Genomic DNA, 26434 nt, shown 5'->3' with positions numbered 1-26434 from the left:
GGGTGACCCCTTTCCTCTACAAAACCTAGAAATTCATCGAGATACCCAACTCCAGTCCCCCCCAGTTAAAATCTGTAAATCTCAGGGTATATTATTATAATATTAATTTTTGAGCTCACATCATAAAGTTTCTATTCAAGTGTTAATTTTGTGAACTCGATGGTATTTTATTTCACTCTCTGACAGTCTGCAGTTCCTGGCTTTTGACACGGAGGCGTCCCATGACATCCTGAAGGTGTGGGACGGCCCTCCAGAGAATGAGATGTCTCTGAGGGAATTAAGTGGCTCTCTCCTTCCAGAAGGCATCCACAGCACCCTCAATATGGTGACCATCCAGTTTGAGACTGACTTCTATATCAGCAAGTCTGGCTTTGCTATTGAATTTTCCAGTAAGTCCTGCCACTGCAATAATTTTGCAGGTGTTTGTTTTTGATTGACAGCTTTAATAAACCAGGTCTTGGTTAGGATTTAATTCCTCTGTACTGACACATTATTAACAGGCGTCATCTCCTAAAAATGGCAGATGTGATTAGTATTCCCATGCCCTAACTGACAGTTTTAGTTTCTTCTGGTGTCTGTTGGTTTGCCTTGATTGACAGATTATATTGGCCCATTTTAGCCCAGTCAGCTGACTGTGTGTTAATTGACTGTGCTTGTGATTGGCAGGCTCAGTGGCCACGGCCTGCAGGGATCCAGGAGTGCCCATGAATGGCACTCGCAATGGTGATGGAAGGGAGCCTGGGGACACTGTGACTTTTCAGTGTGACCCAGGATATGAGCTACAGGGTGAAATGAAGATCACATGTATACAAGTGGAAAACCGCTATTACTGGCAACCCAGTCCACCCGTCTGTATCGGTAAGTGCTTATGGCATGTTTGTTTTTTCCTTTAGAAAATAACATACCTGTTCGTCGCATGGTTTTGCGATTTTCCTTCATGCTTCATATAGTATAACTTTCAATTTGTTCAGCTGACTTACAAACCACAGCAAATTCTATTTGCTTCTAAAGCCTGCATAGTCATATTATACTCCAGTGTGGCATTTTTTTATCGAATGGTTTTCAAGAGTTCTGAAAGTCAAGCAGCACTTGAGCCGAAGTGTTATTCAGGCATCTGTCATCATCCTGGTGATGAAAGATTGTGCTAAAATTAATGAATATCAAATTATGAGATTTGGATTGCTTCCGACATTTCAAAATACTTCAGTGGCAAGTAGAAAAATGTGAAGGAGCTGCATTTTGCCTCTTCTTTTCATGTGCTTTCAGCTAATTATCCTTCTCACTGTATCACCCTCTTTCTATCTTTGTCTGCCCACACACCAATTCCTCTCTCTCGTTCTCTCTCTCTCAGAGGTGTATGGGTTCACTATTACAAAAGAAATTTCATTTTTATGTTCCACTTTTCCACTCCACTTCTCTTAAATAGAGCACCTGGGTTCTCCAGCTGGTCCATCTATGTCTTAATGAACAAGACTCTTTGTCTGTTGTGCATACCCATGTTAATTTTCTTTCCTGTGTGTTTTTACAGCTCCATGCGGTGGGAATTTGACCGACTCTTCTGGCTTTATTCTATCACCGAACTATCCTCACCCATACCCTCACAGCAAAGACTGCGACTGGCTCATAGTCGTCAACTCCGACTACGTCCTCTCACTGGCATTCATTAGGTAAAGACCCAGTCTGCTAGGACCTGCTTTGTACAGTACTACTTAATGATATGAACTTCTTTTTATATATGTTCATAATCTAGTTTCATGTTGTTGTTTTTTTAATTTAAAGGACTGATAAGCCTGCGCTTAAGCTTGCACCAATGTCACCTCTTTAGATCCTACATCACAGGGTAGCTGAGCACACTCAGAGGAAAGAAATAACTACCCTCTTCCGCATATATGAGCTCACAGACACACGATTAGCTCGTGTCACTCTGATTGAAAGGAGAGACAGGAGTGCCATCCTGCCTACCTAGGGACCGCAGCCGATTATGCTCTCATGGACCCCCAGCTCTGGATGCCTGTGCCATCTTTGGGATTCAACTCAGACTTACTAGATAGTCTTTACTTTCTAATACTGTTCTTCACCAGGAGTAGCCTCTACTTACCCTGTGTTCCCATTAGGAAGTGGCAGGTCACTCAAGTCACTCCCTTGGGTTGCTTGTGGCTGTGTACTGACCACTACTATTCTCATTGGTGGATGTGCACTGTCCAGCTGCTTTTATGAAATGACAGTTATCAAACCATATGCAGTCTACTGAATAATTTATTCAGTACATATCACTGTTATTTTTGTTTAAAATCATTTAGATATTGTAAGAACACTAACCATTGTAAATTAAAACTAAACACAGGTAGGAACTAGAAGGAGACTCGGTGGAGTGCAAACCTCCGCCAAGCCACGTATGATCAACATCAAAATCAAATCACTTGAACCTGGGATAATACTAAAACTGTACACCAAATCTCATCACAAGCCGTTCACTAGTTTTTGAGTTACATTGGGAACAGACAAAAAAAATCCTGGCTCCATATACATGTCCGGAATTACATCAAAATCTAATCAGTTGTTCCTTGGTCAATGGCCCACCAAATTTCATCGAAATTTCATCAAAATCTGTTCATTACTTTTTGAGTTATGTTAGAGAACATGCAAACAAACAAACGGAGGCGAAAACATAACCACCTCCAACAAAGTTGGCGGAGGTAACTAAAGTGAGGGAGCGGAGAACTGTTTGAAAGTTGGGCAGCTCGTGCTATAGGCTGGACACAAGAAACATAATGAAGGTGTTAATTTCCATTTGTCACCTCATTGCTAATTTGCATATAATGTAAAGAATTTCTGTTCAAATTGTGCTTGTTGTATTTCCATTGTGTTATTTGTTGCTGTTTTCAACATGTGTGAACATCAAAAATGAATGGTTGATGGTTGCTTTGTCATTGGCTCATATGATTGCAGGGTTCGACAGCTTCATATTCCTCTCTATAATCGTTTACGAGTGTAGGATGTCAGGAGAAGGAGTTTAGGGATCCATTGTTGCTATACTTATTAGAAGAGTTACCACACTGCACTACCCTGCCACCTACCAGATAACAAATACTGAACAAAATTATGAATCTTGATTTTTTTTTTTGTAAAGATCTGCACAGTCTTTAGTGGTTTAGTTGGAAGAGTAATAAATTTGTGGGTAATAAATTGCCTTTGCTCATCAGCCAAAGATGTGTAGGGTAATTATATAATGGCAAGTGCTATGTGAGTCAGAATTAAAATGCATTTTATGTCCAAGGCGGATAATGAACCCAGCTGGAATTCTTTGCTCATTTTGTGAGTAATGACCCCAGCATTTCTCCCCTCCTTGATTTATGTACTCCATGTACTCCATGATGTATGTGCTTCCAGGCTAAATAACACTGCCAATAGCTTACATACCTTCACATAGTGAGATTTTAGGGTTGTATTTTAGACAGTGCTGACGAAAGTTGAAGCTGGAGTCCTGAAACACCACTACAGATGTGACTGGTGCATGGTGTTAACGCTAAAAGCAAAGTTAATCAACTTCCCGCTCCAAGAACCTACATTAAATAGAAAACCTGGCAGAGGTTTGTGCAAAATAGATGCAATATTGTAGCAACTGCACAAGTCATTCTCATTTACCAACAATAAATTCTTTTGGCCTCTTAAGAATTTCTCTCTTATTTGGATTATTATCCCAGAATAAAAGCCCTCCTGACAAAAATGCCAGTCTCTTAAAATATTCTATGAACATGTATGGATCACCATGCTGATATAATCCAGATGCTGTTTGTGTGGTTTGTTGCATTATTATTATTATTATTATTATTATTATTATTATTATTAATAATAATAATAATAATAATAATATTTGTAAAAAATCTCTGCAGCTTTGGTTAATTATTAGTCATATTCAAGCTACAAACAAGACAATAAAGCACGTCATATCCCTCTAGGTAGCACAATTTCCTGGGTTTGGCATGGAATGTATGCTAGTCTTGTTTCACATTAGAATTTTGTCCTCTAGCAATACATAATCGTACTGGAGTTTGGCCAGTAAAGCAGCATTTCAAATATCTTTCTAATGAATGGATCTCAATCAATTCCTTCTCAGGCATTTTCATTACACAGTTCATTACTGACATAATTCTCCTTAAAATATGTCACCAGTGAGAGCAGAAAATGAACAGTACCAAAATGAAAATAACCTCAGACATTAGCAACACTACAAACCTGCCATCTCTCTTTACCATTAGCATTATCTGTGTTACTGCCCAATCCAATTACCACAAAGCTAATTGTTTGCCGATTGACAGCTCCAGAGGCTAGGCAGTGGTAGGGGAAAAAAGAACTGCCATCACATCTGGTTATTAAAAATTAATGACATTTTTAATGTACTGAAAAGAAATTGGCCTAAATTCCCTTCTTTGGGTTTCTGTTATCTCACGGTGAGCCAGGAGCGATAGATTTTAAGGCAGCGGAGTGTGTCGAGTACACTTAGCGTTCTCTCCTAGCATAATGGAGAGAAAACAAAAGTAAATCTAATGCAGTCACAATCCATCTCATGCAAATGACTCCGCTGACAGAGGACACCCTGGCATCATACCTTGCTGAAGATAAAAATGTTTGAATGTTTATCTCTGTCTTTGAGACCCAGGAGTATAGCAAAGCTTTAGAGATTATCTATTGTGGTTGATTTTTTTCCCTCTGTACCTCAGTGAAGGTATCAGGGAATGCACTGCTCAATAGTACCCCCTGGGTATTTATAGATTCTGTGTCAGCGACAGCACAAAGGTTACAAAACCATCTTTAAAGAGTTTGGACGCCACCAATCCACAGTCAGACAGACTGTGTACAAATGGAGGAAATTCAAGAACATTGTTACCCTCCCCAGGACTGGTTGACCAACAAAGATCACTCCAAGAGCAAGGCGTGTAATAGTTGGCGAGGTCACAAAGGACCCCAGGGTAACTTCTAAGCAACTGAAGGCCTCTCTCACAATGGCTAATGTTAATGTTCATGAGTCCACCATCAGGAGAATACTGAACAACAATGGTGTGCATGGCAGGGTTGCAAGGAGAAAGCCACTGCTCTCCAAAAAGAACATTGCTGCTCATCTGCAGTTTGCTAAAGATCACGTGGACAAGCCAGAAGGCTATTGGAAAAATGTTTTGTGGATGGATGAGACCAAAATAGAACTTTTTGGTTTAAATGAGAAGCGTTACGTTTGGAGAAAGGAAAACACTGCATTCCAGCATAAGAACCTTATCCCATCTGTGAAACATGGTGGTGGTAGTATCATGGTTTGGGCCTGTTTTGCTGCATCTGGGCCAGGATGGCATGCTATCATTGATGGAACAATGAATTCTGAATTATACCAGCGAATTTTAAAGGAAAAATGTCAGGACATCTGTCCATGAACTGAATCTCAAGAGAAGGTGGGTCATGCAGCAAGACAACGACCCTCAGCACACAAGTCGTTCCACCAAAGAATGGTTAAAGAAGAATAAAGTTAATGCTTTGGAATGGCCAAGTCAAAGTCCTGACCTTAATCCAATCGAAATGTTGTGGAAGGACCTGAAGCGAGCAGTTCATGTGAGGAAACCCACCAACATCCCAGAGTTGAAGCTGTTCTGTACGGAGGAACGGGCTAAAATTCCTCCAAGCCGGTGTGCAGGACTGATCAACAGTTACCGCAAACGTTTAGTTGCAGTTATTGCTGCACAAGAGGTCACACCAGATACTGAAAGCAAAGGTTCACATACTTTTGCCACTCACAGATATGTAATATTGGATCACTTTCCTCAATAAATAAATGACCAAGTATAATATTTTTGTCTCATTTGTTTAACTGGGTTCTCTTTATCTACTTTTAGGACTTGTGTGAAAATCTGATTTTGTTTTAGGTCATATTTATGCAGAAATATAGAAAATTCTAAAGGGTTCACAAACTTTCAAGCACCACTGTATGTGACCAGTGCCAACAAAAATTATTCAAAGTCAGCCCATATATGTGTTATGACAAAAAAAAAATATGAATGTGTTTTTTCCTCGAATGAATTACAGACATCTAATTTTTTTTTATGAAATCTTCCAACACTCTTGTAGCCCGACTGTGGAAGGTCTACTCAGGTTGCATGCTAAGTCTGTGGTCTCGGTTGGCTCATGTGGTCCTTTGATCACACTGAGTGGCTATTAAAAACTGCTCTTTGATCTCCCTTCATCTCTTCTTATCTCCTCTCCAGCTTCAGCATTGAGCCCAACTATGACTTCTTGTACATATATGATGGGATGGACAGCAACAGCCCTCTAATCGGCAGCTTCCAGGACAGCAAGCTTCCTGAGCGGATTGAGAGCAGCTCCAATGCCATGCACCTGGCCTTTCGAAGTGACGGTTCTGTCAGCTATGCTGGCTTTCACCTGGAGTACAAAGGTATGCTGATGAAATATTCTGACATTTTACTAGTGCTGGGAGTTAATTCACCACGAAGAACGGCTTTGATTAGTCAGGATGGACAGGATTGGGGTTATCTCAGATGAGGCATTTTGTCATGTTTACAAATGATAAGTGAAAAAGTATTGAACTTAATGTTGTATTTCCATTATTCATTAAGTAGGGCTCCATGAAGCAAAGCCAATTTTTTGTCTATAAAGCATATATATACACGATTCTTCATTCATGAGAACTTATTGTTATTAGCCTGTTTGACTGGTTCCTTGAATTATGTAAAAAGTTATATGGCAGGAATAAGTAGCTAAAATATTATTGTACATATTTAAATGACGATCAGAAAAACCTGTGCCTTGGACATTCCATCGAATTTAAATGGTCGTTCCTGGCTACAAACAGTGAGAAACCCTGGTTTAAAGAGGTGTTCAAAGAAACAAAGGCATAATTTCATGATTGTTTGAGTGAAACAATATTCATAATCACTTGGTAATACCTTAGTATCTTGTGCTTATTAAGATGAGATAAAATAAACTTTTATTAATCTCTTTTGGGAATGTTAAGGTGTTACAGAAGCATGATGGCAAGAATAACAATAGTAAAATATTAATTAATAAAACAGCAGCAGTGTCAATATGATAAGTATACAGAGTGAACAGTGAATGCACAGAATGATATATACAGTACATACATTATATGAAGGTATAAATTATCCATTTTTTGTATTTCAAAGTTTCATCCCAGTCATTTTCTTCTCCTCTTCCCCTCTCATGAAGCTAAGCTCAGGGAGTCATGCTTCGACCCAGGCAATGTGATGAACAGCACGAGGTTGGGCAGTGACTACAAACTGGGCTCTACAGTGACTTTCTACTGTGAAGCAGGCTATGTGCTCCAGGGCTACTCAACCCTCACGTGCATCATGGGGGATGATGGCAGGCCTGGTTGGAATAGGGCCTTGCCCAGCTGTCAGGGTATTTTGCAAGTTTAAATAATGCAGGGGGAAAAAGTTTTCCAGTGACTGTAGAGAACGTTCTAGACCAGGGTGTCATCAACTGGTGGATATGGATCCTGCAAAGTATTTCAACAGACTAAGCAAGCACTTGAAAAATACTGTAGCAGAGCCATTAAATGTATGAAAAACTAGCCATAGTTCAGAAGTTTTTGAAACATAACCCAGCTTTTCGACTGTTGTTTTTCCATTCGCATGCAGTTATGCACATTTTTTAGCTGAAGGTAGCTCATTGGACAAGTGGCAAGGTAAAACGCTAGAATCATTAAGTCAGAAAGCAGAGTTTTGGTTTGATTAGCAAACTGATCAGTACACGCATTTCAAATAGTCTTATTTTACAGTACCTTGCAAAAATATTCATCCCCCTTGGTGTTTATCCTGTTTTGTCGCATTATAAGATATAATTAAAATGGATTTTTGGAGGGTTAGCACCATTTGATTTACACGACACGCCTACCACTTTAAAGATGCACATTTTTTTTTTTTTATTGTGACACAAACAATAATTAAGATGAAAAAACAGAAATCTGGAGTGTACATAGGTATTCACCCCACCCCCAAAGTCAATACTTTGTAGAGCCACTTTTTGCTACAATTACAGCTGCAAGTCTCTTGGGGTGCATCTCTATTAGCTTAGCACATCTAGCCACTGGGATTTTTGCCCATTCCTCGAGGCAAAACTGCTCCAACTCCTTCAAGTTAGATGGGTTGCGTTGGTGTACAGCAATCTTCAAGTTATGCCACAGATTCTCAATTGGATTGAGGTCTGGGCTTTGATTAGGCCATTTCGAGACATTTAAATGTTTCCCTTTAAACCACTCCAGTGTAGCTTTAGCAGTATGTTTAGGGTCATTGTCCTGCTAGAATGTGAACCTTTGTCCGAGTCTGTAACCTCTGGCCGACTCAAACAGGTTTTCCTCCAGAATTGCCCTGTATTTAGTGCCATCAATCTTTCCTTCAGTCCTGACCAGCTTTCCTGTCCCTGCAGATGAAAAACATCCCCACAGCATGATGCTGCCACCACCATGCTTCATTGTAGGGATGGTGTTCTCAGGGTGTTGGGTTTGCGCCACACATGGCATTTCCCAAGATGTCCAAAAAGTTAAATTTTTGTCTCATTTGACCAGAGAATGTTCTTCCATGTGTTTGGGGAGTCTGCCACATGCTGTTGGGCAAACTCCAAACGTGTTTTCGTCAGCAATGGCTTTTTTCTGGCCACTCTTCCATCAAGCTCCACTCTGTGGAGTGTACGGCTTAAAGTGGTCCTATGGACAGATACTCCCATCTCCGCTGTGGATCTTTGCAGCTCCTTATCGTTGGTGTCTTTGTTGCATCTCTGATTAATGCCCTCCTTGCCCGGTCTGTGAGTTTTGGTGGGCGGTCTTCTCTTGTCAGGTTTGTAGTGGTGCCATGTTCTTTCCATTTTGATATAATGGATTTAATGGTGCTCTGTGGGGTATTCAAAGTTTGGGATTTTTTTTATAACCCAACCCTGATCTAATACTTCTCCACAACTTTGTCTCTGACCTGTTTGTAGTGCTGCTTGGTTTTCATGTTGCTTGCTTAGTAGTGTTGCAGAGTCAGGGTCCTTCCAGAACAGGTTGATTTATACAGACATCATGTGACAGGTCATGTGACACTTATGATTGCACACAGGTGGATCTTAGTCAACTAATTACGTGACTTATGAAGTGAATTGGTTGGACCAGCTCTTATTTAGGGGTTTCGTACGAAAGGGGGTGAATACCTATGCACACTCCAGATTTCTGTTTTTTTCATCTTAATTATTGTTTGTGTCACAATTAAAAAAAAAACAATGTGCACCTTTAAAGTGGTAGGCATGTTGTGCTAACCCTCCAAAAATCCCTTTTAATTCCATCTTGTAATGCGACAAAACAGGACAAACACCAAGGGGGATGAATACTTTTGCAAGGCACTGTATATCCATAAACTAACGATTAATGGTTAAGGATTAAAGTTAACTGTTGTCACCATTCAGTCACGTTAGTAACTCATCCAGAATTTTGTAAGTAAGGAAGGAATTTTATGTAACTGGACCTTTTACAATTTTTAGTTGAATAGACCTGCTCTAGACCTAGGAAATAAATGTTTGCCATATTCAGATCAATCAATATAATTTTACTGTATTGACCTTATCTGATGTTCTTTATGTGCTGATGTGTGTCATGTGTATTTGTTTCGTGGCAGCACCATGTGGCAGTCGCTCCACTGGTTCTGAGGGAACCGTTCTGTCCCCAAACTTCCCCAAGAACTACACTGCAGGCCACAGCTGTGTGTACGCTATCTCTGTGCCCAGGGAGTTTGGTACGAATGCTCTTTTATTGACTAGTAATACAATTTATGCATCATTTTTCATTGTTAGAATTATTCTCAATTGTCTTAAGTCTTTTTTTCTGTTGGTACAACAGAGTGGGGTTGGGCAGAAAGGTTTGTTTGGGTTCCCCCCAATATCTCTGTGTGCTACTGCAGCTATAAAGATTTGTGGCTATTGGTGGTAAAGTTGGGTTATAGGATTACATAACACACCCCAAACCTGTTACTCAATACGGTCAGTTAGAAACAGCCGTTTCTATGCCCAGGCTAGTAAAATAAAACCTCCAAAGCTTTTACAGAGTCTACTGCTGCTTAGAGAAGGATTTTACTCACAGGAGGTGTTTATGAATACAGATTGAAGAATGCTCGAGGGGACTTTGTTTTTATACAATCTGATATGAACATTTAAGATTCTCCTCTCTGGTGTTGTTAAACAACATGTCTGCTGCATATACCGTAGTCGCTCCTCGTGGGACTCTTTCTGGCCAGTTGGCAATTACTATAAAGTAACAGGAATGAAGGCTCTAAATGTAGTTGTAAAGGTGAAAGGGTTATGGGTTTGCAAATGAGTGTTTGAAGAGTGCATCTTGTACAACTACTGCCTGTAGTCTGTTGGCATTGAGAAACATACTCTTTTTGTCAATACAGTTAAATGTACAGTACTGGTCAATAGTTTGTACACCCCTACTCATTCATAGGCTTCTCTGTATTGTGACTATTTTCTACATTGTAGAACAATACTGAAGACATCAAAACTATGAAATAACATCTGGAACACACACACACACACACACACACACACACACATATATATATATATATATATATATATATATATATATATATATATATATATATATATATACACACACAGTTGTGTTCAAAATAATAGCAGTGTGTTTAAAAACGTGAGTAAAGCTCAAAATCCTTATAATAGTTTTTATTTCCATGCATTGGGAACACTGCACATTATATTCTACATCAAAACATGAAGAAAAATGTATGAATATTTTAATTACTTTACAGAAAATGAAGAAAAATGAACATTGGGCTGTTAAAAAAAATAGCAGTGTCTGCATTTTTCATTACAAACTCCAAATATTTACTGTATAAACTGAAAAAATCTTAAGGATTTAGTATTCCTGTGAATCACTAAACTAATATTTAGTTGTATAACCACGGTTTCTGAGAACTTCTGGCACCTGTGAACAGGTATTCCAGCCCAGGATGATTTGACAACATTCCACAATTCCTCTGCATTTCTTGGTTTTGCCTCAGAAACAGCATTTTTGATGTCACCCCACAAGTTTTCTATCGGATTAAGGTCCGGGGATTGGGCTGGCCACTCCATAACTTTCATTCTGTTGGTCTTGAACCCTGATGCTGCTCGCTTACTGGTGTGTTTGGGGTCATTGTCTTGTTGAAACACCCATTTCAAGGGCATTTCCTCTTCAGCATAAGGCAACATGACCTCTTCAAGTATTTTGATATATGCAAACTGATCCATGATCCCTGGTATGCGATAAATGGGCCCAACATCATAGTAAGAGAAACATCCCCATATCATGATGCTTGCACCACCATGCTTCACTGTCTTCAGAGTGTACTGTGGCTTGAATTCAGTGTTTGGGGGTCGTCTGAAAAACTGTCTGCGGCTCTTGGACCCAAAAAGAACAATTTTACTTTCATCAGTCCACAAAATGTTTTTCCATTTCTCTTTAGGCCAGTCGATGTGTTCTTTGGCAAATTGTATCCTCTTCAGCACGTCTTTTTTTTAACAGTGGAACTTTGCGGGAGCTTCTTGCCGATAGATTAGCTTCACACAGGCATCTTCTAATTGTCACAGTACTCACAGGTAACTTCAGACCGTCTTTGATCACCCTGGAGCTGATCATTAGTTGAGTCTTTGCCATTCTGGCTATTCTTCGATCCATTCGAATGGTAGTCTTCTGTTTTCTTCCACGTCTCTCTGGCTTTGCTGTCCATTTTAAAGCACTGGAGATCATTTTAGCTGAGCAGCCCATCATTTTCTGCACTTCTTTACAGTATACGTTTTACCTCTCCAACGTTTTAATCAAAGCACGCTGTTCTTCTGAACAATGTCTGGAACGACCCATGTTTCTCAGGTTTTCAGAGAGAAATGGATGTACAACATGTGCTGGCTTCATCCTTAAATTAGGGCCACCTGATTGACATCTGTTTTTTCACAGAATGAATGATCTCACTAATTAAACTCCACACTGCTATTATTTTGAACACGTCCCTTTCACTTAATTATTCGATTACACAGACTCAGGAGCATGCATATCATGAATGTTGGGTCTGTTGGTTTTCTATGACTCTACTACACCTACTGGTAAATTATTTGCCATGTAGTAATATAATTTCCACCAAAAACAGTGACTGATCTGGTTAGTTGTGTTGGACTGCTATTATTTTGAACACAAGTGTGTGTGTGTGTATATATATATATATATATATATATATATATATATATGTATGTATGTATGTGTGTGTGTGTGTGTGTATATACACACACACATATATATATATATATAATATGTGTGTGTATATGTTATTTACCAGCTGGGAGGTCCGTATCGTGAAATACCGTGACTGAGGTCTTGAAAGTACTGAGCAAGACCCTCTGGGCCGAGGTCAGTATTCAAGGCCGAGGTCACGGTATTTCACCATACGGACCGACCTTAAGCTGGTAAATAATATATTTATTTTTTTCTTTACCAAATTCTAACAGAAAGCGAGAGCACCCAAAAGGGAAAACCGAGCCGAGCCGCCATTTTGAATCCTCATTCACGGCTGTAATGCAGATTGCTTCCTCCTCAGTATACAACTGCACTTCCATGGCAGGGAAAAAAAACCTACATTTTGCCGCCTATGTAGTCCCCTATTTATACAAATACAGTAGGAGACATTCAGGATTCAGCCATGTTTTTGCTCGGTGTTAGTAAATCACAGGTTTTAGCTTTCTCCCGAAATGTTTTCTTTTATTTCTTCTTCCTCAGGGTAGTAAAACTCGCTTTCGCTGTGAACACTGTCGTTATCGCTATCCATGCTGTAAAATTAATGCTATTCTCTTGAGAAATGCTCACAAAAATTTATAAGATTTTTGATAATCTTATAAATAAATCTTATAAAAAAAGATAAAGGTTGACAATAAATGCTACTATGTTTGGTGTTGTGAATGAGCGAGTCGCCAGAGGTCCGTAACTGGGGTCCATATCGTAGGATACGGACCCGCTCGCCAGCCAGTCAGAGCACAGGATTTGGACCGTGAAAAAAATAAATGGGATTATGTGGTAAACAAAAGTTTTAAACCCAAATAACTTTCGTATTTTAGATTCTTCAAAGTATCCAGTGTTTCCCTTGACGCTTTGCACACTATTGGCATTATTTTAACCAGCTACATGAGGTCATCACCTGGAATACTTTTCAATTAACAAATGTGTCTCGTCAAAGTTAATTAGTGCAATTTCTTGCCTTCTTAATGTGTTTTGAGATCAAACAGTAAATAGTAAATAATAAAAATACAGTAAATAGCCCTATTCCACAACTGTAGTAATCCATATTATGTCAAGAAGCGCTCAACTAAGTAAAGAGAAACAACATCCATCATTACTTTAAGACATGACGTGTCTTTTAATTCATAAAAATAGAGATAAAAACACTGAATTAGAAGGTGTGTTCAAACATTTGACTGGCACTGTAAGCATGCAGCATTGTCTTAATGATGTATGTAAAGATATCGTGCATTACTGCATATAATATTATATTACTGTGTTCTGGCATGTGCATCTTCATACCATCTATGATAAATCCAGATAAAATACTTTCAGCAACAATTCTCCTTCTTCTTCATTATCTACGATGTATATTTTCAGTTTCGATTTTTGATTTGCCCACTGTGAAAATTATAGTGTTTAGTTTGTATCTGTGTCTTGCAGCAAGACAATGTTTTTGCTTCAACAATTCAGCACCCATAGGCACTGCTGGACAAAAACACTTATTTTGTAATACACTTGTTTCAAGAATTTTTCTGAAAGCTGTTGGGTTTAATCAGCTGGAATGACACTGACTGTCTCTCTTTTACTTTAACTGGGATATCAACACCGTGCGTTTTGCAAGCTTGTTTTTCCCATGGTAACACCAACAGCATATCTGAACAAAAGATCAATAAAGATAGGAGTAGAATGAGGAAACTCACACTGAATGTGTTCTGGTTTTAATTCAGTGTGTTGGAAGGGGAGACACAGCAGGACACGCAGTCGAACACACAGCAGGAGAGACACGGTTCAGTAATTTCATTGAATTTTCACCTCCGGTAATATGTTCCTAGATAAAAGCATAATGACCTGCCTTTTCACCTGTTGCTTATAACAGTGACAAATATAGGGCTAAAATAGGAAGAGTGAAACATTTATAATATTTATATTTCCCAGAAAAAGAAGCTGTGTTTCCATTAACCCGCATAATGCACAATTTGAATTTGCAAACGAAAAAAGGAGTAATGGGAACATGTGAATTTAAAAAAAAGAAAGAAAATGTCCAATATCAGAAAAAAGGATTTTATGCTCCTATGAGGTGATTTTTTTTTCTTTAGATAAAACAATATTTCCCAAGAATTTTGATGGAATTTAAATCACAAGACATGATATGAAGAGCAAATGGAAATACCTCTATAAGCACTCTCAAATAACTATCGTGAGAGGATCAACTTTTGCGAGAAAACTCAGCTTTAATTGTAAAACATCAGTCAGTGGAAACACAGACCACTCGCAGTTGTATTTTAATATCACTTTTATTTTCCAAAAAAAATGCAATGGAAACCTGACGAATACGTATATAAAATAAGTTTTCCATGATATACGTCTAGGGCAAGTAACAAATTCATGGTCCCGGATTTTGTCATTATGTCCATTGACAAGTAACTCATATATTTTTTTTTTTTATACAACCCCATTTCCAAAAATGTTGGGACGCTGTGTAAAATATAAATAACAAGTGTTGCCAGGTAAAACAAACCTTGCCCGGTAGCACTTATGATGAATATGAAGGAAGATATCGTGAAAAAAAACGATTTTGACCTTTTTGGTGACCTTGACCTTGATTTTGACCTTGTGTGTGAACATACTTTGCCAATAAACATGATTCTGATTCTGTCGCCCCCTGCGACAGCGTGTGTATGTCAGCCTCGGTTCAGAGGTTTCAGTTTCGAAAACTGTAAGAGGTTAGAGTAGAATAATATAAAGTACAGACAGTGGAAGCTCAGTGGAACACACTTTCCCTCTGTAATAAGCATAAACATGTCTGAAAGTGATTTCTTTAGTCTAGTCCATTAATTTATAATTTATATTTATAGTAATAAATCAACAGAGGCGGGAAGTTTTTATCAGTAGTGTTTAAAAGTGGGCGTAGCCAAAACCCCTTCCTTTTGTATATGTAAACGAACCAAGAAACCATCCAATGACAGCAATGTATGCAAATGAGGCAGGTAGTGATTCAGTAAGCGTTTGTGGGCAGAGTCTTTCCAAGGCGGCGCTCCAGCAGTCTGAGCTCAGAGTTTTTTCTTCTTTATCTGTTTGGTCACCATGACCTTGACTTTGGCCAGATAAACCTCAAAATTTTGGAGGTTCTATTTCAGACCAGTGCCCATCTATCCTGATAGTTTCATGAAGATTGGTCCAGCCGTTTTCCCGTAACATTGTTTGTTTACAAAAAAATAAAGAAACAAACAAACCCAACCGAAAACAATGCCTCGCCCTCTGGTGGAGTCCGTCCCAGGCGAGGTAAAAACAGAATGTGATGATTTGCGAATCATGTAAACCACACTATATTTCACTGAAAATAGTACAAGGAAAACATATTAAATGTTGGAACTGAGAAATTGTATTGTTGTTAAAAATATATACACACATGCTCATTTTCAATTTAATGCCAGCAACACGTTTCAAAAAAGTTGGGACAGGGGGATGTTTACCACTGTGACATCACTTCCTCTTTTAACAACACCTGTAAACATTTGGAAACTGAAGAGACCAGTTGCTGAAGTTTTGAAAGTGAAATGTTCTCCTCCATTTGTAGTATTTTGTGCTTCATAATGTGGCAAATGTATTCAATGGGAGACAGGTCTAGACTGCAGGCAGGCCACTTTAGCACCCAAACTCTCTTACTATGAAGCCAAGCAGTTGTAATACATGCAGAATGCAGTTTGGCAATTTCTTCCTGAAATAAGCAAGGGCTTCCCTGAAAAAGATGTCATCGGAATGGCAGCATTTTGCTCCAAAATCTGTATGTATCATTCAGCATTTAATTAGATTAGATTCGTCTCATTATCTCTAGCCGCTTTGTCCTGTTCTACAGGGTTGCAGGCAAGCTGGAGCCTATCCCAGCTGACTACGGGCGAAAGGCAGGGTACACCCTGGACAAGTCGCCAGGTCATCACAGGGCTGACACATAGACACAGACAACCATTCACACTCACACCTACGGTCAATTTAAGAGTCACCAGTTAACCTAACCTGCATGTCTTTGGACTGTGGGGGAAACTGGAGCACCCGGAAGAAACTCACGCGGACACGGGGAGAACATGCAGACTCCACACAGAAAGGCCCTCGCCAGCCACGGGGCTCGAACCCGGACCTTCTTGCTGTGAGGCGACAGCGCTAACCACTACACCATCGTGCCACCCTAGATTAGATTAGATTAGATTAGATTAGATTAGATTAGATTAGATTAGATAAAACTTTATTGATCCCTTTGGGAGGGTTCCCTCAGGGAAATTAAGATTCCAGCAGCATCATTCCAGATAAACAGAGAAAAGAAATAGAGAAAACTTCTAGATAAATTAAAATAAATAAAGTATTTACATATACAAATTGTAGAACCAGAGCAGGTGGGTGGAGCACAGAAGCACGGCAGGCCAGAACTGAGTTCTCAGAAACTCTTTTATTTTCAATGATGTGTGGCTTTTCAGCTCATTCAGTCTCTCACACATGCATTCGGGTCGGGAGATAGCTCCCTTTCTCTGCTCTCTCTCTCCTTTTACAGGGTGTGGTCACTGGGGAAGACACAGAAACACAGGTTAACTCACATCAGGTGCAGTGATTCTGCCACTTACCGTACCTTCCCTGACTCCGCCCTCCATTCACAGACCGACGCTTGACCACGTCCCCGCTGCCACACAAATATAAAAGAATAAGATATGGGGAAAGGGGGGGGAGGGGGAAAGGGGGGGAGAAGTGGGGTTAGGGTAAGTGTGTGTGTGGGGGGGGGCAGGAAAGATATTGCACTTTATATTGCACATTTATATTGCACATTGTCCGGTATTGCTTATTGTTAGGCTAGGCTACTGCTTCTTCCCGTCCTCTGTCCTCCTGTTACCCCTCCTCCCCCCCAGAGAGGAGTTGTACAGTCTGATGGCGTGAGGGACAAAGGAGTTTTTGAGTCTGTTCGTCCTGCACTTGGGAAGGAGCATTCTGTCACTGAACAGGCTCCTCTGGTTGCTGATGACGGTGTGCAGAGGGTGACTGGCATCGTCCATGATGTTCAATAGTTTGTCCATAGACCTCTTCTCTGCCACCATCACCAGAGAGTCCAGTTTCATGCCGACCACAGAGCCGGTCCGCCTGATCAGTTTGTCCAGCCTGGATGTGTCCTCCTTGGATGTGCTGCCCCCCCAGCACGCCACGGTGTAAAACAGGACACTGGCGACCACAGCCTGATAGAACATCCACAGGAGTTTCCTGCAGATGTTAAAGGACCGCAGTGTCCTAAGGAAGTATAGCCTGCTCTGTCCCTTCCTGTATAAGTGATTGGTGTTGCAAGTCCAGTCCAGCCACAGCCCGAGGTACTTGTAGGAATCCACAGCCTCCACCTCAACTCCCTCGATCAGAACTGGTCGTGACCTTGGTCTGGACCTCCCAAAGTCAATAACCAGCTCCTTGGTCTTTGAGGTGTTGAGCTGCAGATGGTTCCTGTTGCACCACACAGCAAAGTCCCTCACCAGGCTCCTATACTCCTCCTCTCTGTCGTCACTGATACACCCAATGATGGCTGTCATCAGCAAACTTCTGAATGTGACACAGTTCAGAGTTGTAGCAGAAGTCCGCGGTGTACAGGGTGAAGAGAAGAGGGGCCAGCACCGTGCCCTGGGGTGCTCCGGTGCTGCTAATTACAGTGTCAGACGTGATGTCCTTCAGCCTGACGTACTGCAGCCTGTCAGTGAGGTAGCTGGAGATCCAGGTGACCAGGCAGGGGTCCACTCGCATCCTGTTCAGTTTGTCCTGAAGCAGTAGGGGCTGGATGGTGTTGAAGGCACTTGAGAAGTCCAAGAAGAGGATCCTCACTGTGCCATTTCCCTTATCCAGATGCGAGTGGGCTCGGTGTAGCAGGTAGAGGATGGCGTCTTCCACACTAACACCTGCCCGGTATGCAAACTGCAGACAGTCCTGGGCATGTTGTACCTGGGGTCTGAGGAGGCTGAGGAAGAGCCGCTCCAACGTCTTCATCAGATGTGAAGTGAGCGCCACCGGTCGGAAGTCGTTCAGCTTGCTGGGCCGATTCTTTTTGGGAACTGGAACGATACATGATGTCTTCCAGAGGGTTGGCACTCTCCCCAGCTGCAGGCTGAGGTTGAAGATGCGTTGGAGTGGTTCACCCAGTTCATCAGTGCAGGTCTTCAGTAGTCGTGGACACACCTTGTCCGGGCCTGCTGCTTTCTTGGGGTGAAGCTTCCTCAGTTGACCTCTGACCTGGTCTGCAGTGATGCATGGAGGAGTCTGTGTTGAGGTGGGGGAGCAGGGGGAGGAGGGGGCTGCTGTGATGACTGGGGGGGAGGTGTGTTGAGGGAAGAAGAAGAGATGGCTGCAGTGAAGGAGAGGGTGGGGGGGACATGGGCTGGTTGAACCGATTGAAGAAGTCATTCAACTCGTTCGCCCTCTCCACTGTCCCCTCAATGATTCTGGTCTTTGTATTGTGGCCTGTGATGGTTTTCACACCTTCCCAGACCCCCCTCATGCTGTTCTCCTTCAGCTTCTGCTCCACCTTTCTCCTGTAGCTGTTAGCTTCCCTCATGCAGCGTTTCACCTCCTGTTGTGCTGCTTTCATCGCCTCCCCATCCCTGCTCCTGAAGGCGGCCTTCTTCCTGTTGAGGACAGCTTTGACTTCCTGTGGCTACATCCACACGACAACGGCAACGAGATGTTATTTAAAAATATATCGCGTCCAAATGGGCAACAATCAGTAAAATATCAGGTCCATATGGCAACGCAACGCTTGCTGAAAACGATGCAATACACATGCTACACCTCTAGGTGCGCTGTAAGACGGTCCCTTCGGAGACACCAGAACAGTAGAAGAAGTAACGACGCATGCGCATAAACTATTATGCGCAAGACTTCATATTAGCCACAAAGTCAGGAAAATCTGTTTTGTAAAATTACATTATAATGACCAAATACAATGAAAAGTATTTTTCCAGTCTCACCTGTGAAAGGTAATCCCATGTGATCTCGTTTGGACAGCAAACCTGTTGGTACAGTTAAACGCAGCTAATCTTTATTCTCCGCTTTGACCTTTCCAAAATGGCGGCGAGGATGACGTATGATTCTACGCGGAAGGCGGCGTCTTCAATGGTCCGGAATAAAGTTAATGATACACGTTGATGGAATTAATTTGTTGTTTCTCACCTGTGAAAGGTAATCCCATATGATCTCGTTTGGACAGTAAACCTGTTGGTACAGTTAAACGCAGCTAATCTTTATTCTCCGCTTTGACCTCTCCAATATGGCGGCGAGGATGACGTATGATTCTACGCGGAAGGCAGCGTCTTTAATGGTCCGGAATAAATTGGATTAATTTGCTCCTCTACGCCCTTTTTAAGGAATGTATTGTCGGACTTAAATCAACATCTGAAGAGGTGAGATCGCTCCTTTTTTCCCCTATTTTTGCTGGCGGGATTGCACCATTACACAATAAATATTCACAGTGAAAATATTTTGTAAGCGCGTTTCATGAACCAAGTTATAGGATTTGTTGACAACTCGCATCGCAATGAGAAGATCATTGGCACTACTGGTGTTAAGAATCAGACCATTTCATAAATGAATATTTTGCTGTAGAGCTGCAGTGTTTGTATAATTGCATGTTTTTGCTTCACTATTACTGTCACTATTCTGCTTCTTGCATTACTACTGTGAACTAACACTGAACATAATAATAATAATAATAATATCCAAGCTCGTGTTTCACTCTCACTAGTGCTCTATAAGGCTTTTTCCTGGTGATATTCGTTACACTTCTACCCGGCGTGAAGCACTCACAGTCATGTGGTTGTGACATCATCGTAAACAAATCCGTTCTACTCATCCAGACGATTTCACAACGGCAACGTTGCCAGATCTTTCCACTCTGGAACCCGTTCTCAAAAAGATTGCGTTTTGGGCACCCAAAACGCCGGTGCCGTGTGGACGCCAGGCCGAAACGATAAGCAATTGTATCGGAGTCACCTGAATCCGTTGCCGTGTGGACAGGGCCTGTGTTACCCATGGCTTGTTATTAGGGTAACACCGTACAGTCTTAGCGGGGGAGACCACGTCTGCACAGAAGTTGAGGTAATCTGTCAGACAGTGTGTCAGCCCCTCTATGTCCTCACAGTGTGGGCTAAGCAGCACATCCCAGTCTGTGATGTCCTAGCAGTCTCTGAGGGCATCTTCCATTTCAGGGGACCACCTCCTGATGAAGCTAGTTGTTGCAGGCTGCCTTTGAACCAGGGAGGTGTACTTCGGCTGTAGAAGAACCAGGTTGTGGTCAGACTTCCCTGGTGGGGGGAGGGGTGTGACACTGTATGCATCCCTCACATTAGCATACAGCAAGTCAATTGTCCTGTTGTTCCTTGTTGTACGATCCGCAGCCTGGTAAAATGCAGCCAAAGTAGAGTCCAAAGTAGCATGATTAAAGTCCCCAGAAATGATCATAAATGCCTCAGGGTGCTGTGTCTGCAGCCTTGCTGTGACAGAGTGAATCCTCTCACATGCAGCAGCTGCATTTGCCTTCGGAGGGATGTAAACACAGATGGTGATCACGTGACTGAACTCCCTCGGAAGATAATATGGCCGCAGGCTAACGGCTAGCAGCTCCAAGTCCGGGCAACATAAAACTGTCTTTATGGAGATATGTCCCGGGTTACACCAGCGGTTGTTAACATAAATGATGAGTCCCCCACCTTTGCTTTTCCCGCATGTGTTAGTGTCTCTGTCGGCTCTCACAGCAGTGAATCCCCGCAGGTCCATGTTAGCATCCGGTACAAGGTGCGTTAGCCATGTCTCCGTAAAGATAAATAAGCTGCTCTCCCGGTAAATCCACTGGTTGTTCAGAGCAGAAAGCTCGTCGACTTTATTCGGCAGCGAGTTCACATTCCCCATGATAATGGAGGGAATGGATGGTTTGTAGCGCCGCTGGTTGTCCGCTAGCCTAGCCTTTAGCTTAGCTCCGGCTTTGCAGCCCCTGGCTTTCCTCCTCAGCTCGGTCGGGATGGGGTGTCGTACCCCGGCTCGTCCCATTGTTTTCAGGGCCAGCAGCTCCTCTCTCGAATAAGCGAGAAAACTGGCTCCTGGTTGCGTGTTAAAGTTAAATATATCCATGTTATATAGTTAAACACATTATGTCTTCATAAGAAGAGCAAAAAAGTAAAAAAAAAGGTGGGAAAAAAGAGGTTTAAAGAGCTAAAAACTACAGAGCTACTGGAGAGGCAGCCGTCTCACACAGCGCCCAAGCACTGGTGTATCTTTAGGCTATCCATATGGGGCCATCCTTTACATCCTTTAATGGTACCTTCCCAGATGTATCTAGGTGTATCTTTAGGCTATTCATATGGGGCCATCCTTTACACGAGTGAAGTGATGAGAACTTCAGCCAGAAGTAGGGCATCAGGATGGATCAGGGGCTGTACATATGGGGTCATCCTTGCAGGAGTGAAGTGATGAGAACTCCAGCTAGAAGTAGGGCATCAGGATAAATCAGGCAGGTCGGGAAAGCAGGAGTGGTTGGTATCACTGGTATCTCAGGAGTGACACGTGTAATGAGAGAGAGAGAGAGAGAGAGAGAGAGATTGTTAGGTATGCCCATTGTCACTTAATGGTTAAGAACAGTCTACATTGTGCACAGGGACTCTGGCAAGGCTAACTATGACAGTATAAGTAAAAGAGAGAACCAGAAGGTAACAGAGACATGAGGGAGCCCTGGGACATAAAGCAGCCAGCCACTCCACTGTCAACAAACCTGAGTGAACATGTGAGAGTGGGATAGCATCCACACATCCCAGTTTACCAAAACACACTATGCCTGAGAACCCTCCAGAGCTGCTCAAACAAAGGCATGAACTACAACCCCGATTCCAAAAAAGTTTGGACAAAGTACAAATTGTAAATAAAAATGGAATGCAATAATTTACAAATCTCAAAAACTGATATTGTATTCACAGTAGAACATAGACAACATATCAAATGTTGAAAGTGAGACATTTTGAAATTTCATGCCAAATATTGGCTCATTTGAAATTTCATGACAGCAACACATCTCAAAAAAGTTGGGACAGGGGCAATAAGAGGCTGGAAAAGTTAAAGGTACAAAAAAGGAACAGCTGGAGGACCAAATTGCAACTCATTAGGTCAATTGGTAATAGGTCATTAACATGACTGGGTATAAAAAGAGCATCTTGGAGTGGCAGCAGCTTTCAGAAGTAAAGATAGGAAGAGGCTCACCAATCCCCCTAATTCTGCGCCGACAAATAGTGGAGCAATATCAGAAAGGAGTTTGACAGTGTAAAATTGCAAAGAGTTTGAACATATCATCTACAGTGCATAATATCATCAAAAGATTCAGAGAATCTGGAAGAATCTCTGTGCGTAAGGGTCAAGGTCGGAAAACCATACTGGGTGCCCGTGATCTTCGGGCCCTTAGACGGCACTGCATCACAGACAGGCATGCTTCTGTATTGGAAATCACAATCTGGAAACACAATTCACCGTGCCATCTGCCGTTGCCAGCTAAAACTCTATAGTTCAAAGAAGAAGCCGTATCTAAACATGATCCAGAAGCGCAGACGTCTTCTCTGGGCCAAGGCTCATTTAAAATGGACTGTGGCAAAGTGGAAAACTCTTTTGTGGTCAGACGAATCAAAATTTGAAGTTCTTTATGGAAATCAGGGACGCCGTGTCATTCGGACTAAAGAGGAGAAGGACGACCCAAGTTGTTATCAGCGCTCAGTTCAGAAGCCTGCATCTCTGATGGTATGGGGTTGCATTAGTGCATGTGGCATGGGCAGCTTACACATCTGGAAAGACACCATCAATGCTGAAAGGTATATCCAGGTTCTAGAGCAACATATGCTCCCATCCAGATGATGTCTCTTTCAGGGAAGACCTTGCATTTTCCAGCATGACAATGCCAAACCACATACTGCATCAATTACAGCATCATGGCTGCGTAGAAGAAGGGTCCGGGTACTGAACTGGCCAGCAGCCCAGATCTTTCACCCGTAGAAAACATTTGGCGCATCATAAAACGGAAGATACGACAAAAAAGACCTAAGACAGTTGAGCAACTAGAATCCTACATTAGACAAGAATAGGTTAACATTCCTATCCCTAAACTTGAGCAACTTGTCTCCTCAGTCCCCAGACGTTTACAGACTGTTGTAAAGAGAAAAGGGGATGTCTCACAGTGGTAAACATGGCCTTGTCCCAACTTTTTTGAGATGTGTTGTCATGAAATTTAAAATCACCTAATTTTTCTCTTTAAATGATACATTTTCTCAGTTTAAACATTTGATATGTCATCTATGTTCTATTCTGAATAAAATATGGAATTTTGAAACTTCCACATCATTGCATTCCGTTTTTATTTACAATTTGTACTTTGTCCCAACTTTTTTGGAATCGGGGTTGTAGTTTTTCGGCTTCGTGTAATGACACTGTGTTTCTTATCTTAGCAGTGTTTCTGAGATGAAAAAAGGCTGTCCTAGTAATATTATCTATATGAGTTTCAAATGAAAGACTGGAGTCAATAATCACACCAAGGTCTTTTACTGCTGCCCATGATGAAACAGAAAGGCCATCCACAGTTACTTTGTTCATTATTTATGCCATTTATGTTCTAATTTTAGAGTGATCTTTTTGAAGGTGCATGTGTAACCGTTATACCAGGGTGCTAGTATTTTCTCTCAAATAATTTTTCTTTTAAGTGGAGCTACATTATCTAAAGTATAGTGGAACACTGACTCTACTCATTCAGATGCCTGATCATGTTCTGTGGAGTCTGACAGTGATCCAATCAAAGTTGATAACTCTGGGAGACTATTGATAAAACTTTGTGCAGGAGTTGACGTGAATGTTTGTTGCTAAGATATATTTCAAATGTGATGAGATAATGATCTGAGGTAGCTTCAGACTATGGAAGGGTGATCTATATTTTCTATATTTAATCCGAATTTTAGTATTGAGAGTTTGGCCACCATTATGAGTGGGTCTTATAATGTTCTGATTAACCCCTACTGAATCTTGAATGGACAGTAATGCTGTTTTCAGAAGGTCTTCAAAGTGAATAAACTCCAAGAACTAAGGTTTTGTCTAAAGAAACAACCAGGTTCGAGATAAAATCTGCAAATTCAGAAAGAAATTGAGAATATGTCCTCGGGAGTCTGTAAACAATAATTAGTGGAATTGACTGGATAGACTTTTTTTGTGGCTACATATGTTAGCATTTAAAAAAAAAACACTTCAAACACATTGAATTTATGTCCAGGTTTTTGTGTGATGCCTAGATTTTTTATTATTATTATTATTATAAATAACTGCAATGCCTCCTCTGCCAGTTAGACAAGGCTGGTCTGTATATAACTGTGTCTAGGAGGACGAACTTCATTTAATGCTACATACTTATTTGGTTTAATCCACATTTTTGTTAAACACAGTCCATAAAATGGCTGCTCCTGTTTTTTTTTTTTTTTTTGCATTTTAGCATTGTCTTGTATTCAACGTTCTCTTTGATTTCATTATTATGAAAGTATTACTACCCTTGACTTTGTCTGGTCGTACCATGTCTGCATGTCAAACAAGCTCACTATGTCTCTCATGATATACAGCAACCTTGTTAGATGGAAGAGCAGCAGCAGCATGTATATTTAATGCTTTTATTTCATTAAAAGCATTAAAGAACGTTAATTATTTCATATTCATATTTCATGGGCATAGTCATAATTATTAATCAACTAAGTGATTACATAACAAGTAACTGATTCGTGGGCTACTCATTCTCATCACAAGTCACCACCCCCTAAGCTCCAATTTCACAGCATGCTGAACTTTTACAAAAATGGAACAGCCTAGTGGGCTTGTCTGAGTGGTGGTTATAATTGCTTGTGCCAGACCCAAACCACTGACTAGCAATCAGAGACTTCAGTGGCCTGTGAGGCACTCTGTGTACCCATACATCCTTGCAAATCTGCAAATAATAGCTCTTACAGATCACCTGCTACTACAAATGTTCATGCACAGGAAGGCTTCACTGCCACTATTTGTGTTTTCATCAGCAACATGCAGTACAACAGTTTTCCTATTTAAAGATATCACCTTACACAACCTTCCTCGTGTTTCATTACTCTGTCAGAAAGAATGATAGCAATGATATTTCTGACAATGACAGGTTTGGTATAAGAGATATATTATTCAATACAACCCCGTGCCATCATTCTGTCTTTCCTCCCTCCACCTCACTATACCGAGGCTGTCATCTTAAACCCCATCTATATTTATGGCTGTGGTGTGAATGGCTGTAATGATCTCAGATTATTAAATACTGTATTACACACAAGAACTAACATCATTCAGTCACTAAATTACAAATGCCAGTGTTTTCAGCTGGTTTGCTGCAGGCAATACGCGTAGGCTCAATGGGGTTACACTGAACTCTACAGCCGTAGCTTAAGACAGTAAACAACAGTTTAACAAAGTAGCATTGTGAAAATAGCGTGGCATATTAACCACTTTAATCCTGTAGTTTGACTTCCTTGTGTCAATTAAGAGTTGACTTGTCTTGCTTGTCGTCCTTTATGGCAAGTGGAACGTTTAAGCAGGCATAAGCCTAAATTACTCTGAAATATACGCTTTCCTCAGTGAATCAGTAAAGAACCTTGTGCAGTATGCCCTTATCCCTTCTTTCATGCTTTAACATGGCTTTTCTGCCATTTTGTTTTTGCTTTTGAATGTAACGTTAGTTGACATGTTAATCCATTTTGTAGAATGCTTTTTTTTTTCTTTTGCATTATCTAACGTTTTGTGTCTTTGAGGGAAAGATACTTTTCCAGGTCTTTTAATTTGACCCAATGAATCCAAAATAATGAAGCAGTGGGGGGACATTTTTCTTTTATTCAACAGCATAGTCTTGCATAATGCCCACGACACTCTGATGTCCTCTGTTCTGTTAGCTTTTCTTGGACGTTTTTAACTCCCTTTATTACTCTTGCATGGTAGAAGTCTTCTCTAGTTCAATCATGAATGAGACATTAAACAGGCTCACACTGAAGATACACCCCACTAATTTCAAATGTGCTCCAAAGTTCAGACCGA

At 41.1% G+C, this 26434-nt stretch overlaps 1 protein-coding gene across 1 annotated transcript in view; it reads left to right on the top strand.

Annotated features, from left to right (window-relative positions):
* The window catches only part of csmd3b (CUB and Sushi multiple domains 3b), an 898971-nt gene that overhangs the window by 636598 nt on the left and 235939 nt on the right, over positions 1-26434 (top strand). The window contains 6 exon segments of the mRNA XM_060942250.1: positions 187-389; positions 667-858; positions 1529-1667; positions 6249-6436; positions 7228-7422; positions 9669-9785. Of these exon segments, the coding sequence (XP_060798233.1) occupies positions 187-389; positions 667-858; positions 1529-1667; positions 6249-6436; positions 7228-7422; positions 9669-9785 (1034 nt within the window).

The sequence above is a fragment of the Neoarius graeffei genome, chromosome 16 (genome assembly GCF_027579695.1).
Source record: "Neoarius graeffei isolate fNeoGra1 chromosome 16, fNeoGra1.pri, whole genome shotgun sequence".
NCBI lineage: Eukaryota > Metazoa > Chordata > Actinopteri > Siluriformes > Ariidae > Neoarius > Neoarius graeffei.
The sequence above is the reverse complement of the archived record's forward strand: the minus strand, read 5'-3'. Positions and strand labels throughout refer to the sequence as shown.